Below are 14,535 nucleotides of genomic sequence, written 5' to 3' on the forward strand. Positions count from 1 at the left end.
GATAAAAAAAAAAAAAAAAAGTGGAAAGACGGTTCAAATAAAAAATTTTAGTTGATGAACCAAAATGATACTGAAGCAATAGTGAGGGACTATTTTAGTCATACCCTTTCGATAGAGCTTCTCAAAAAGTCGCATATACCCTTCAAAACTCAGTCACGTGGCCATCGCGTGATCAACAGTGACGAAATCTGTCACGGATTGACCATATTGGTACAAAATAAAAAGTTTAAGGACGTTTGAATTGAAAATTTTAGTTGGTGGACTAAAATGATAATGGAGCAATAGTTGGGGGACCATTTAGGTCATTAACCCATCACAATTTGATCAAATTGATGTGTGAGGTGTAACATAAGGACCAATAATGTCAAAAAAAATATATAAAGGACCAAACGTGATTATTTCGCAAACCTCAAGGACCATTTTTTATAAAACCCAAAATATTTAAAATATTGTTTAAATCCGCATGTCATCCATGTCAACAATCTAACGAAAATTTTTGATGGAACGTGACGGCGAGACCAAATTGATGTGTTAGGTGTAACACAACGGACCAATAATGTCATAAAAAAATTAAAGGACCAAACGTAATAATTTAGCAAACCTTAAGAACCATTTGTGATTAAATCTCTAAATATAATAAGGGATTACCAAACAAATAATTTAACAAGGAACATAAAATCAAAAATTCATTTTTCATCAAATTAGTAATTATAATTAACCCAAAAAAAAAAGAAGCACATATGGCCAATGGATTTAGTTTTTATTAAGAGCTCCTATTAATGTATTAAAATATTATATGGGATCACCTTAAAAAAAACAGTGGATATAATTTTTTTTTTACTATAGATTAAGTTGGAACAAATATATGGTTAAGCGTTTTATTAGTCCCTGAACTTATATCCGATTTGCATTTTAGTCCCTCAATTTTCAAAATCGTTCCTGTGGTGCTTTAACTTCACTTTCGTTATGATAAATGGTTATGTCATAAATTTTGTTAATTTTTTATGTTAAATATAGGGGCAAAATGGTATTTTATATTAAAAAATGAATAAAAAAATTATATCTTAAAATAAAAATAAAAGAAAATTAAATAAAAAAGCAACCAAAAAAAAATATAAAGTTTGGGGGGAGTAGAAATCAGGATAGAGGAGGAGAGAGAGAATTTAATTTTAATTTTTTAGTTTTTTAATTTTTTTATTCATATTAATAAATTTAATAAAAAATACCATTTTGCCTCTGCATTTAACAGAAAAAGTTAACAAAATTGACTGTAGGATAATTTGTTCTAACGAAACTAAAGTTGAAGGACCACGAGAACGATTTTAGAAATTGAGGGCCTCAAATGCAAATCGAGTATAAGTTCAGGGATTAATAAAACGATTAACCCACAAATATATAACACATAATAATAAATAATATATATGATAAACTATAAAGCAAAAGGCTGAGAATGGTGAAATATTCAAAATACAAGAAAATGTCCTTGATTAATGCAAGCATTTAGAATTGAAATTATTAATTAAATGTGAATAATATGGTAAATTCACACTTTTTCATATTAAAAAAATTAAAATTAAAAGAAAAATTAGATAATGGATCCTGTTTTTATAGAACAGAACTACCAATTATCTTTTTTAATTCTAAAATAAATTTTTAATTAAAAAAAAAAAACCTCTCACGGGCGCGGAAACACGTGCAAAGAGGCTAATATATAATAAATGAAGAAAAAAAATATTAGGAGCCCTCCTAAAATTGGGGCCCTGTGCAAGGTGCCCTTGCACAACCCAAAGTTGCCTCTATAAGCTTCACCTCCATGCCGAGAAAGAAACACAATGTAAAATTCTACGAGTTGTAAGGAAGTTTTGCGGAAAAAAAGAAAACCAACAAATATTTTTCATTTTGAAGGTTAAGTCCTTGATTCCAATCCTTGCATTTTGCCAATCTTTGACCAAAAAAATTACTTCAGGCCCAATAAAATTTTTTCTATTGACCCAACCCAAAAGCCATTTGGTTCACTTTGTTTTTTCTTTTTCTTTTTTCTTAATTAATGAAAGGCATTTGCTTCACTTTCAAGTCGCGAGCAACACAATAAGCATTGCCAGATGAGAAGCCATTAAATAACCAAAATCCAAAGCTCTGTTTTTCTCAGATCCATCTCTCTTCCATTTCGATCTCTCATTCCGCTAATTGTACCTCACTGAATTGCGAGCCCAAAGAACGACGTGCTGTTTTAGGACGTAAAGATCCGAGTCTGGGCAAATGGAGGCTCCGCAAGGCGGATCCGACCGAGACAAATCGAGCTCCTCCTCTTCCCCAATCTCCGTCGTCTCCAATTTCTGGAAAGGTATTTTTCAATTTGGTGATAGCTTAGTTTATGCTTTCAGTTGAAGCCTTGAGTTGTTGTTTTGCTTGAAGAACATGAGAATGGTAGCATCCACAACTTTTTTCTTCATGTAGCTCTGCAATTTGCTTTTGTATCATCACGTCTAAATGTTATTGATTGGATTCTATGTTACTAGAAATTTAGTAAAAACTAGCTTTGATTTATGCTTCATTTGGATCATACACAATTTGTTCATATTTACAGCAATGATGCAATTAACTAATATTATTGGGCTTTATCGCGTTTTGTGTACAATTATTAAGTATTGGAGTAAAAGTTAACTAAATCACATAATAGTAGTGAGAGTGGAATGAGTTTATCCATAAGAAATTGCAGAAGGGCTTGAAATGTGCATATAATAGGAATAAAAAGTATTCATAGATGATGCCTCATGGACTGACCACTGTGACGACCTAGGTTTTGGGTTGCATAACGAACGAAACAGGAACAATGAACATCATTCTAAAAAGTATTTATTAATGGCTGATTTTGTTTTTTATTGACAGAATTTGATTTGGAGAAGGAAAAAAGTGTACTGGATGAGCAAGGGCTCAGGATAGCTGAAAATCAAGAAAACAGCCAGAAGAATAGGCGGAAGCTTGCAGAGAGCACTAGAGGTATGCCGTTTTATATTCTCATGATCAGACTAAATGTACTTTGTTTACATTGATGGGATTTCTCTAATTAGTAGTTGGTCTAGTGAGGGAAGAGGACCGCCTCTCCCTGGGCCAGCCTGAATTACTTCTTGGAAGTGGAGATCTTGGGTACCTTGTAGAGGCCTTTTTTCTGTGATTTAATTGTTCCATCTCACTTTGCATGATAAAACATATTTGTTAATTTACAAATTGTTTTGCTGACAGATTTCAAGAAAGCTTCCCCAGAGGAAAAGCTAAATCTTTTTAACTCTTTACTTAGAGGTTACCAAGAAGAAGTTGATAATCTGACCAAGAGAGCAAAGTTTGGGGAGAATGCTTTTCTTAACATCTATCAAAAACTTTATGAGGCTCCAGATCCTTATCTGGCTCTTGCTTCAAGTGCTGTAAGTACCACAATACTTCATTCAGCTTTCCATGGCAGCTAGTTTTTAATATTTTCTTGAAATATCAACCTTGATTTGGTGCATCCTTTGATCCTTCTACATTAACGTGAATGAACTTCAATGATGTTAAGCATTATATGCATGAATTAAATAACTCAGGCTATTATCTTTGAACCAAAAAAATTGCTCTTTACACTTATGTCTTTGGTAAATTTTGAAATCCAATTTTTCCCTCCAAACAATTGAAGGGAAAAAAAAAATCCCCCCACCTCAGGATATTTCAGCGCTTGGTCAGCTCTATGGCAATTGCAGGGCATCATGGTGATGGGTTGTTTTTCTATTTAAACTTGATTGAAAGTTAAAAATTGATGATGGGTATGAGTGTAATTTCATCAACAAAAGATTTGGTGATTAAAAGAGCAAGATTTTGGCTTTAAATAGAATCCCGTAACTCTCAAATGCAAGTGTATGATTACAGTTGTGAATCCAATTGAAAAATCATTGATTCATTAGTGTTGTTTGAGGAAAATTTTCTTTGGTTGCTTGTTCATATAAATGAACTGGAAAAGTTCTATGATCAAAATCCTGCATCATTTTTTGACTCCATGTTGTATCTCTTGTGCGTACTCTGCTCTTTAGCTGTGAGCTGTGTCTCTATGTTTCATTAGTAAACTTGTATTCATCTCCTGCAGGAGCAAGATCTGAAATTGTCTGAATTAGAATCTGAGAATAGGAAAATGAAAGTTGAGCTTGAAGAATTCAGGACAGAGGCAACTCATTTAAAGAATCAACAGGCAACGATAAGAAGACTTGAAGAGCGCAACCGTCAGTTAGAGCAACAGGTGGGCTATGTTTAATATTAATTTTCTAAATTAAAAAAATACCACTTTATCTTTTGAGGTGGTTTGAAAATTTCAATTTCTCAATATGGCAACTGATTTTTTTATTGGTAATGCAAAGTATTTACTAATAGCATCATTCCATCTCAAGTTAGACAAATGAATTGGGTTGATAAATGGTTTCTTCCCAGGCTACTCTTTGGTGAGGTATCTCTTAGTTAAAGTAGATGTAAATTGTAATCATGTAAACAGTTTTTTAAAATGCAAATGATCATTACCTTCCTTTATCATGCCATGTGCTCTTGTAGTTCGTTCTTTCCAAATCATTGTTTTATTTTATGGATTTCATTATGTTACTTTGTTATAATAATTAAAATGTAATTGTTGGAGTATTTGGCCATATTGGAAATTTAGAGCAGAACAAATATGCACTCTTTAACCAGTGGTGATATCCCTTTGTAATGAGTGAACTTTCTCATATGCTGTCAGATGGAGGATAAAGTTAAAGAAATTGTGGAGATCAAGCAACGCAGTTTTGCAGAAGAGAACCAGAAAATGCTTGAGGTCCTAAAAGAAAGGTAACAATTCCTGTCATATAGCCAGATTTATTTGACTGATGTCAGGGAAATTTTACATGAGATCTCTGAATGGTTTTGTTTTGTGTCTTTTGATGTCTTATTGAAACTTCACTTTATACAGAGAGCAATTGTTGCAAGATCAATTACGACAAGCTAAAGACAGTGTTTTCAATATGCAGAAATTACATGAGCTTGCTCAAAGTCAATTGTTCGAGCTTCGTGCTCAATCTGGTGAGTGCCAAATTTCCTGATTTCTTCTCTAGAACATCTTTAATACATTCGCGAGATCCTCTGATATCATATTTTATAGGTCATCTATCTCTCAAGCAAACATGATAAATTTTCTTGATGCACCTCATGTTTTGTCGACTGATTTCAGATGAAGAGAGGGCAACCAAGCAATCCGAGGTCAATCTTCTGATGGATGAAGTTGAACGGGCCCAGACACGGCTTCTTAGTCTTGAGAGGGAGAAGGTGTGTGCGAAACCCAAAAATTTTATGTTACAAGATGAGTTGTTCATAATCCACTTTCAACATTCATTGTACATTCTTTATTTGTAGCTGTTGCATTGTAGTTTCATACTCTTTTGTGCAAATAGATCATACGTTGTGAATTTTCATTGTTTGTTAAGGTCCAGGCTGCCACAATCATTGTTTATTCAATTTCTTGATTTTGCTTTTTGCAGTAAATGGTTCTTCATTGTTGAAGCCCCATTTTTCATTGAACATTTTGCAGGGACTTCTGCGCTCCAAATTAGACACAGCAAATGAAGACACTGAAAATAAGAACAGGTGAGGTACTTCAGAGTCTTACTTGTACTTCTATGTCCCTGGAGACTATGGTTTCAATTTATTTTCGTTGTCTTTCAGATGATAGTTATTTTATTCCATGAACAATGAAAATAAAAAGCCCCTGCCTTAGAAATTTGGAATTTTTAATCTTAAAAATACATAATGTTTGTTATTTTATTGTGAAGATTCCATGAATTCTATTCTATGTGAAATATATTGCTGCTCTAAGAAACTAAGCATAGTATTCGTAGAATTAAGAACTTATTAAAAGAAAAAAAAAACAAATAGAAAAGAACTTCTTCCAATATTCTAGTGATGGAAGTAACTGATTGAATGAGTCTCTGCTATCTTCTCTCGTTCATTCTTCGTATGCATCAATCCTTTACCACAAGTACGTTAGTTGCAAATTGCAATCTGCTAGTCCAGTGGATAGTATATACTTGAAAATTTTAGAAGAGCTTATCAGCCATCCCTATAGGAAAGGTTTAGATGAATATTTGTGATCTTCACTTTGGGTGCTCCTCCCTTCATCCTTGAGCTTGTCAGATGTTAAAGTTTAATGAGAGGGTGTCGTCTTGAATAGCTTTATTAGAACAGCCCTTGGTACCAGTTAGGGTGGACTTATATTCTAGTAACATGTTTCGTGACTTTTTGGCATCCTATTGGCATACTGTCGGATTTTGGGTTTTTACCCTGCTCTCTAAGTGGGATTATAGATATTTGATGTATCTATAGTATTCTGTTCCTCCATTGCGATTAAGCTTTTGTATAGATTGGTTCTATTCTCTTTGGGTTATCTTTTTATATCTCAAGTTTATTGCTGTGCTACAGTGATACTTCAGATTCAAATAGCATCCTTGAGAATTCTTTAATTGCCAAAGAGAAGATCATCGCCGAACTTAACATGGAACTGCACAATATTGAAACAACATTATCAAATGAAAGAGAGGAACACCTGAACGAGATCAAGAAGTTGAACGCATTGCTCATTGAAAAGGTATACTAATTTTATTGCTTCAGCTCACTGAAAGATCCTAGTCTTGCTTTGTAGTTCTATGATGCTTCAGAAACTGAAGTCATGCAATTGCCACCTTCTCATCTGATGACCTGTGTTATATAATTGAGCTCCCACCTCCTCTTCTGTACCACAGTTTTCTTTAATGTCTTCTCTTTTCCTCTAATCATTTTATTTTATGCCTTTTAATTAAGGAAGCTGCTCTGGAGGAGATGAAGAAAGAGCTTCAGGGTAGGCCAACAACAAAACTGGTTGATGATTTGCGTAAAAAGGTGAAAATTTTGCAGGTAATGCCTTCTTTCTCTACATTCTTTATCTCTGAAGTTGCCTGTTATAAATTTAGCTTCAGTTTCATGAGTGTTATTGAAAGTTGTTTTTTTAGTTCTTTTATTGTTTAGTTTTTTTCTTGTACTTGTTTTCTTTTCTGTTTGGAGAAATTCGAAGGACATATTTGCGAGGAAACTAATTACTATTTCTTATTGTCAAATTGCATTCACTTTGCACGATGACTGGAATAAATTCACTACGATGTACCTTCAGTGTTACTGTTTCAAGTATGTTGTCTATCAGTCTACAATGGGAACCCATGTATGGGACTCCTGTGAAAATAGGCCGGAATGATTGGGGTCATGTTGGTAAATTGAAATGGTAATTGGCATTACTGAGTACGCTAATACTATAGTCCAACTATGATGTATAAGATATGTATTTTATTTGAATAAATCAAGTTCTCTATCAATGATTATTTTAAATGCTCACATCAGTGGTTCTATTTTTTCTTTTTTCTTTTTCTTTTCTGCTTGATTCTTGTCCATCTTAATTTTATTCTCTTCTATTTATCTCCCGGTTTGTATTGTTTATTTGTTCTCACTTATCTTCTTTTCTTCCATAGAATTCCTTGTTATTTTGAAGCATTGTTCTTATTTTCCTGGTACCTCACCCCAACAGTGTTCTGTTAATCTCTCTTTAACTTCACATTATTATATTTGTAGGCAGTGGGTTATAATTCCATTGAGGCCGAAGATTGGGAAGTAGCCACAAGCGGGGAAGAGATGAGCAAAATGGAGTCGCTTCTTCTTGATAAAAACCGGAAAATGGAGCATGAACTCACACAGTTGAAAGTATGAAGACATGCATGCACGTGCAGATGCATTTGATTGGATTACTGTCCAGCTCTTGTCAGAGATTGATACCTTTTCTATTACTAATCTGTCATTTTGTCTGATGTATTTTTATTGTGCTACTTTTAGGTCAAACTTTCAGAGAAAGCATTGTTGCTGGAAAAAGCTGATGGCAAGACAGCAGAACTTACAGCAAAGGTTAATGAACAACAAAAGTTAATCCAAAAGTTGGAGGATGACATACTGAAGGTGGGGGTCAATGGCTCATTGGGGGCCTGAATGAGTGTTACTTTTGGCTTCCATGATATGAACTATATAAAGTATATGGATATATTCAACTTTTTTTTTTTTTTTTTTTTTTTCAGTTACAATTTTGACAAATGGAGTTACTTTAGATTTTATAAATATATAATGAGTTAAGTATTGACATAAACGCATTCAAACTCTCATGCACATATGTGCAACCATCATATGATAACTATGTACGCTACTTGCCCCCACAATTCTCTAAATTTTTACTTTTCCCTTTCTAATGCAGGGCTATAGTTCCAAGGATAAGAAAGGAAGCCTATTTGATGACTGGGATCTTTCAGAGGCTAGGAGCACTGAGGTGTCTGAGGTACCCCTCATCTCTCTCCCTGCCTCCCCTCTACGTATCTCCGTTTCTCTAATTTTTGACAAATATTATTCTCCACATAAAAGTCCATCAGTCATAAGGTCAATAATTTCGAAAATATACTTCTTTGCTGCAATAATGCGTTCTCTTTCCTTCATGGCTGCTTTGTTAGTATTAGTCCTCAATCAAAGATTTTTATTCTTGGGAGATATCATGATGTTAAGGTGTAAGAAAGTTTGAAATCACCTAGTTAATCGTATTGTTATTGGGTAGTCCTCATTGAAGCATATTATGCATTCTTAGCAAAATATATAAGTCTTGTGTTTTTGGTTTTTGCAAATTCTAGAGTATGTCCAACGCATGCTGATGCCTGTGGATCACTTCAGCAACCTGCTCAGTAGGTTTTGGCCGGTTTTAGACTGCATGCCAGTGCTTTGGTATATTCAGTTAATAACATTGATGATGATTGCCAAATTTGTTCACAATTATTATATCACTGGCTCCTGGCCTATTTGGTTTCGAGCCTTTTGACAATTTAATCGTCAAAATATGTAACATATTTTTTATTAATATACTCGTGAACGATCTGTGCTAATTGCTAATTTGTAGTTAAGCGATAGATCTTGACATGTACTATAAATTCCATATTACTCGCTTTGGTTAAGTAATCATTTGGTTTCACATTAATTTATCTTGTTCTAGATCTAATAGCCTTTCTGAATCAGAATGCAGATCAAAAGCACGTTTCCTCAGACCAAGATCAAAGCTCAATGCTTAAGGTTATCTGTAACCAGCGAGATCGATTCAGGACACGCTTGAGAGAGACAGAAGAAGTACGTTGTTTATTTTCAAACATCCACAATTGCTTTGGTTTTTTAATCTGCCATATCATATGGCCAGATTACGTGTCCAATCATTTGACTTTGCTGACTGATTTTGTTGTATTAGGAAATAAGGCAGTTGAAGGAAAGGATAGGAGCGTTAACAGCAGAACTGGAAAAGACAAAAGCTGATAATGTTAAACTCTATGGAAAGATTCGTTATGTTCAGGATTACAGTCTTGAAAAAGTAGTTTCTAGAGGATCAAAAAAGGTACTCTACATATGTTGCTATTTTCATCCTATTATGTGCCTTTAGTACCTTTTTCACATTTTTGGTCAGAGTTTTTTTTGTTCCTTAATATATTCTGTTCCTTTTTGTGGTAATTTCAGCCTGCAGAGGATCTTGAAAGTGGTTTCTCCTCAGATGTTGAATCCAAATACAAGAAGATATATGAGGATGACATAAATCCTTTTGCAGCCTTCTCGAAAAAGGTTGCTAATTTTTACTTTCTCGTGAAATTATATGTTTGTTATCAAAGATGCTTTCATCCTGGAATTTATTCTGTTTTACTTTCCTTTATTTGTTAGATATCATATATTAAACTTAATTTACTCATAACAGGAAAGGGATCAGAGGTACAAGGAGTTGGGTTTCAGGGATAGAATTACACTTAGCAGCGGACGTTTTCTTCTTGGCAACAAGTAAGATCACATTTTATTCTCAATTACTCGGAATGTGCCTCATAAAAAAAAATTTATATTGTATAGGGGGTGTGTTCAAACCATTTTTGGGTGCTAATAAAATAACTGTTCAAAGTGTTTTTCGTCTCTAAATACATACATATTTCTAGTTTAATTTACTGAGGAGAATTATCGTGCAGGTATGCTCGGACTTTTGCATTTTTCTACACTATTGGGTTGCATATACTGGTGTTCACCTGTCTCTACCGAATGTCAGCCCTGAGCTATCTTAGGTATTGAACTATCCGTTGATTTTGTAGCAGTTTTTATGGTTAGCTTTCTCGCCCCTTGAATTATTTATTTATTTTTTTTTTTTTTGCAGCAATGGACAGGAGGATGTAATTATTGGCGATAAACAACTGAACCTCCCACATGCGCTCTAGAATTACATGACAAAATATGTATATAAACCGACCAAAAATTCACCAAACGTTATGTTATTCTTTGTTTCCTCCAGATTTGATTATAAGGATATTGGTATTTTTGTTTATTATTATTATTTTTGGTACCGTGGGAGATTACTGGAAAATTTTCATCCCAACAGTAATTTATTGAAAACATTTATCATGTGACCAAAAGTAGTAACTTCTCTGCAACCTACGGTAGTTGCAATTGGTAAAAACGTGCCACGAGTTTAGGTCACAAACTATATACTAATAATATTTAAAGCTAATAAAAAGAATGAACCCTGAAACGCCTTTTTGAAATCCTACTTGGTGTAGGAAATCCTAGCCCATGTCGAAAAGGGTTTCAGTTAATAAGCCTGTTTGAAATCCTACTTGGTTTAGTAAATCCAAGTCCGAGTCGAAAACGGTTTCAGTAAGTTGCCTGTATAAAGCCTGTCTGAAATCCTATTTGGTTTAGGAAATCCTACTTGGTTTAGGAAATCGTACTTGGTTTAGGAAATCCTCTATGTCAGTCAGTTGCCTATATAAATATTATAAAGTCCTCTACAAGAAAATGTGTGAAGCATACAGTTTTGGGTTTGGCTGGCCATCCTTAAACGTGTGGTTTTTTTTCGTGCATATTCCAATAAAAACTTCACTAGCTAGTTCTGCCAGAACGGATTTCCAGAAACCTAAACACTAATCCCATCGGTGGTTAACTTCAATCGGATTGGAGATGGCGAAACAGTTCAGGAAGAAGGTGTTGAGTCGAGAAGATGATGAAGATGAGACTGCACAAAACAGAAAAGAGAAAGAGAGAGGGGTTAAACGACAACCACCTTCCCCACATGAAGCAAATGATGATGATGATGATGGTTCAGAGTCTGAACAAGAGAGATTGCGTGATCAAAGAGAGAGGGAGCAATTGGACCGTAATATAAGGGAGCGGGACGCAGCAGCAACGCGAAAGCTATCAGAGCAAAAGCAGGCTTTTCCCACTCGGAGAAGCAATATTGTTGGCGACGTTGAAACTTTAAGAAAAGTTTCAAGACAAGAATATTTAAAGAAAAGGGAGGCAAATAAATTAAAGGAACTTGGAGAATCTATAGAAGATGGGGAGTACTTGTATAGAGGCGTTAAGCTTACTGAAGTGGAATACAATCGATTAAGTTACGAGAAGAAAATATATGAGCTTGCGACGAAGCATGAGGCTGCTACTCATCATGATCAGTACTACAGGATTCCGGAACCCTATGACGATCATGAGGGCGGTGTTAATCAGGAGAAGCGATTCTCGGTGGCTTTACAACGTTGCTGGGATGATGACCTGAATGGCAGGGATAAAAAATCGAACCAGTTTGCAGAACAGAAAGCCTGGGAGGATCAGCAAATTGGGAAGGCAACATTGAAGTTTGGTTCGAAAAACAAAAGGCGAAAATGTGATGAGGAATATGATTTTGTATTTGAAGACCAGATTGAATTTGTCAAGGCGTCAGTACTACTGGAGGGTGATCAGATGATTGCTAACGGTAATGTTGATGTCGGGAAAGTGCAACCATCCCATCAGTTGGATAAGCTGCGGGAGGAGAGGAAAACATTACCTATCTACGCATTTCGTGAGAGATTGCTCCAAGATGTTGAAAAAAATCAGGTTCTTATTATTGTGGGCGAAACTGGATCTGGAAAAACTACACAGATACCTCAATATCTACACGAGGCCGGGTACACAAAGGGAGGAAAGAAGATCGGGTGCACACAACCACGGCGAATTGCTGCTATGAGCGTTGCTGCCAGGGTTTCTCAAGAGATGGGTGTCAAGCTTGGGCATGCAGTCGGTTATTCCATCCGTTTCGAGGATTGCACCTCGGAGAAGACTGTTTTGAAATATATGACAGATGGAATGCTGCTGCGAGAATTCCTTGTTGAGCCAGATTTGGCAAGCTACAGTGTGGTGATGGTGGACGAGGCTCACGAGAGAACACTGTCAACGGATGTTTTGTTAGGATTGCTCAAGGACATTGCACGATACAGACCTGATCTTAAACTGATCATTTCAAGTGCTACTCTCGATGCTGAGAAGTTCAGTGACTTCTTTGATTCCGCCAAGATTCTAAGAATCCCTGGGAGACGGTATCCGGTTGATATACACTACATGGAAGCACCGCAGGCTGATTACCTAGATGCAGCAATTGTGGCTGCACTTCAAATACACGTGACACAACCGCCTGGGGACATATTGGTTTTTCTCACTGGTCAGGAAGAAATCGAAACAGCGGAGGAGATATTTAAACACAGGACAAGGGGGTTAGGGACGAAAATTAGTGAGCTTATAATCTGTCCCATATATGCAAACCTGCCCACGGAGCTGCAGGCTAAAATCTTTGAGCCCACACCGGAAGGGGCTAGAAAAGTTGTCCTCGCTACAAATATTGCAGAGACCTCTCTGACTATTGATGGGATCAAATATGTCATTGACCCCGGCTTCAGCAAGATGAAATCTTATAATCCGAGGAGTGGGATGGAGTCACTGCAAGTCACCCCGATCTCAAAGGCATCCTCCATGCAAAGGGCAGGTCGGGCTGGTCGAACAGGCCACGGGAAGTGCTTCCGGTTATACACTAGTTACAACTATGACAGTGATTTAGATGATACCACAGTTCCGGAAGTGCAGCGGACTAACCTCGCCAATGTTGTTCTCACGCTCAAGAGCCTCGGCATTCATGACTTGGTGAATTTCGAGTTCATGGACCCTCCACCTTGTGAAGCATTACTAAAAGCCCTGGAATTGTTGTTTGCACTCGGTGCATTAAACAAAGTGGGGGAGCTAACTAAAGTTGGTAGACGGATGGCGGAGTTCCCTGTTGATCCAATGCTATCTAAAATGATCGTGGCCTCAGACAAGTACAAGTGCTCAGATGAGGTAATCTCCATTGCTGCCATGCTTTCCACCGGTAGTTCAATCTTCTATCGTCCAAAAGACAAACAAGTACATGCTGACACTGCAAGGTTGAGGTTTCACAGTGGGAATGTGGGAGATCACATTGCATTGCTTAAGGTTTACAATGAATGGAAAGAGGCAAATTACTCGACGCAATGGTGTTACGAAAACTATATACAAGTTAGGAGCATGAAAAGAGCAAGAGACATCCGTGATCAACTCGAGCGCCTCTTGGAGAGAGTTGAGATCAAGCTCAGTAGCTCAAATGATTTAGAGGCTATAAAGAAGGCCGTTACATCAGGATTCTTCCCTCATTGTGCTAGGCTGCAGAAGAATGGGTCATATAGAACAATCAAACACCCTCACACTGCCCATATACACCCCAGCTCAGGGATTATGGCATTGGAACATCATGTGCTTCCAAGATGTGTTTTGTACCATGAACTGGTACTGACTACCAAGGAATATATGAGACAGGTCACAGAGATAAAGCCGGAATGGTTGGTTGAAATAGCTCCACATTATTACCAGTTGAACGGCGTCGTTGATGAGGATTACTCAACTTCAAAGAAGATGCCTCGTGGAAAAGGGCGTGCAAGCACTTCAAAGCAAATTCCTAATCTTGTTGATTACAGCATATGTGTATGATTAGGCATATGAGTTTTTCTGAAATTATTTTTATATATGTACATCTCCATTTAATTTTGCACGAGTGAGAATACATAGATCTATTGTGTCTTTGCGCAGCCAAACTCTATCTTTTTCTGTCATGGAGAATGACATCCATTAGATAAGTCCGACGAAGGATTGAATGTTAACATTTTATCTGTGACATTTTCTATGTGCATAGTAGGACAGAGTTGCAAGACTTAATACCAAAAAATGTAAAGTTAAATTTCGGAAACTTTATAAAATAAAATATAAAATATAATGAATAGTTTAACTGCTAATAGTAAGGATGAATTGAGAACTTCTTTTGTTAATCAAATAACAACTTCAATCGATAACTTTCAATGAACAACTAAGACATTAACAAGACATTCAAATCATCAAGCGACTATTCAGCTAAATAAGACACTTAATCACCAATTGCGTGAGCAATAGGACAAGTTGGACTTGAACTCAATGTCTGCCAACATAGTTTCAATCCAATTTTTTTTGGGTCGAACTATTGCAAATGATTTTTATTCAATGTTGAGACTTGAAAGAGATTGAACTACAATTCCATATTGGATTGGTTAATAAAGAAAAGTAAAACCTAAACTC

The 14,535-nt window shown here is 36.0% G+C and overlaps 2 protein-coding genes across 2 annotated transcripts; both read left to right on the forward strand.

The window, feature by feature from the left end:
- Window positions 2,063-10,512, forward strand: LOC18768685 (protein CASP). Its single transcript, XM_020569784.1, has 19 exons — window positions 2,063-2,344; window positions 2,890-3,000; window positions 3,244-3,422; window positions 4,115-4,264; window positions 4,751-4,839; window positions 4,961-5,070; window positions 5,219-5,313; window positions 5,576-5,631; window positions 6,463-6,628; window positions 6,841-6,933; window positions 7,639-7,767; window positions 7,897-8,016; window positions 8,306-8,386; window positions 9,109-9,216; window positions 9,332-9,475; window positions 9,595-9,696; window positions 9,827-9,906; window positions 10,086-10,178; window positions 10,268-10,512. Exons 1-19 carry the CDS (start codon window positions 2,260-2,262, stop codon window positions 10,326-10,328), a joined length of 2,052 nt encoding a protein of 683 aa, XP_020425373.1. The 5' UTR covers window positions 2,063-2,259; the 3' UTR covers window positions 10,329-10,512.
- LOC18766857 (pre-mRNA-splicing factor ATP-dependent RNA helicase DEAH1) lies at window positions 10,928-14,011 on the forward strand. The gene has a single exon (XM_007201851.2). It carries the CDS (start codon window positions 11,068-11,070, stop codon window positions 13,915-13,917), a length of 2,850 nt encoding a protein of 949 aa, XP_007201913.2. The 5' UTR covers window positions 10,928-11,067; the 3' UTR covers window positions 13,918-14,011.

The sequence above is a fragment of the Prunus persica genome, chromosome G8, assembly GCF_000346465.2.
Source record: "Prunus persica cultivar Lovell chromosome G8, Prunus_persica_NCBIv2, whole genome shotgun sequence".
NCBI classification, from domain to species: Eukaryota; Viridiplantae; Streptophyta; class Magnoliopsida; order Rosales; family Rosaceae; genus Prunus; species Prunus persica.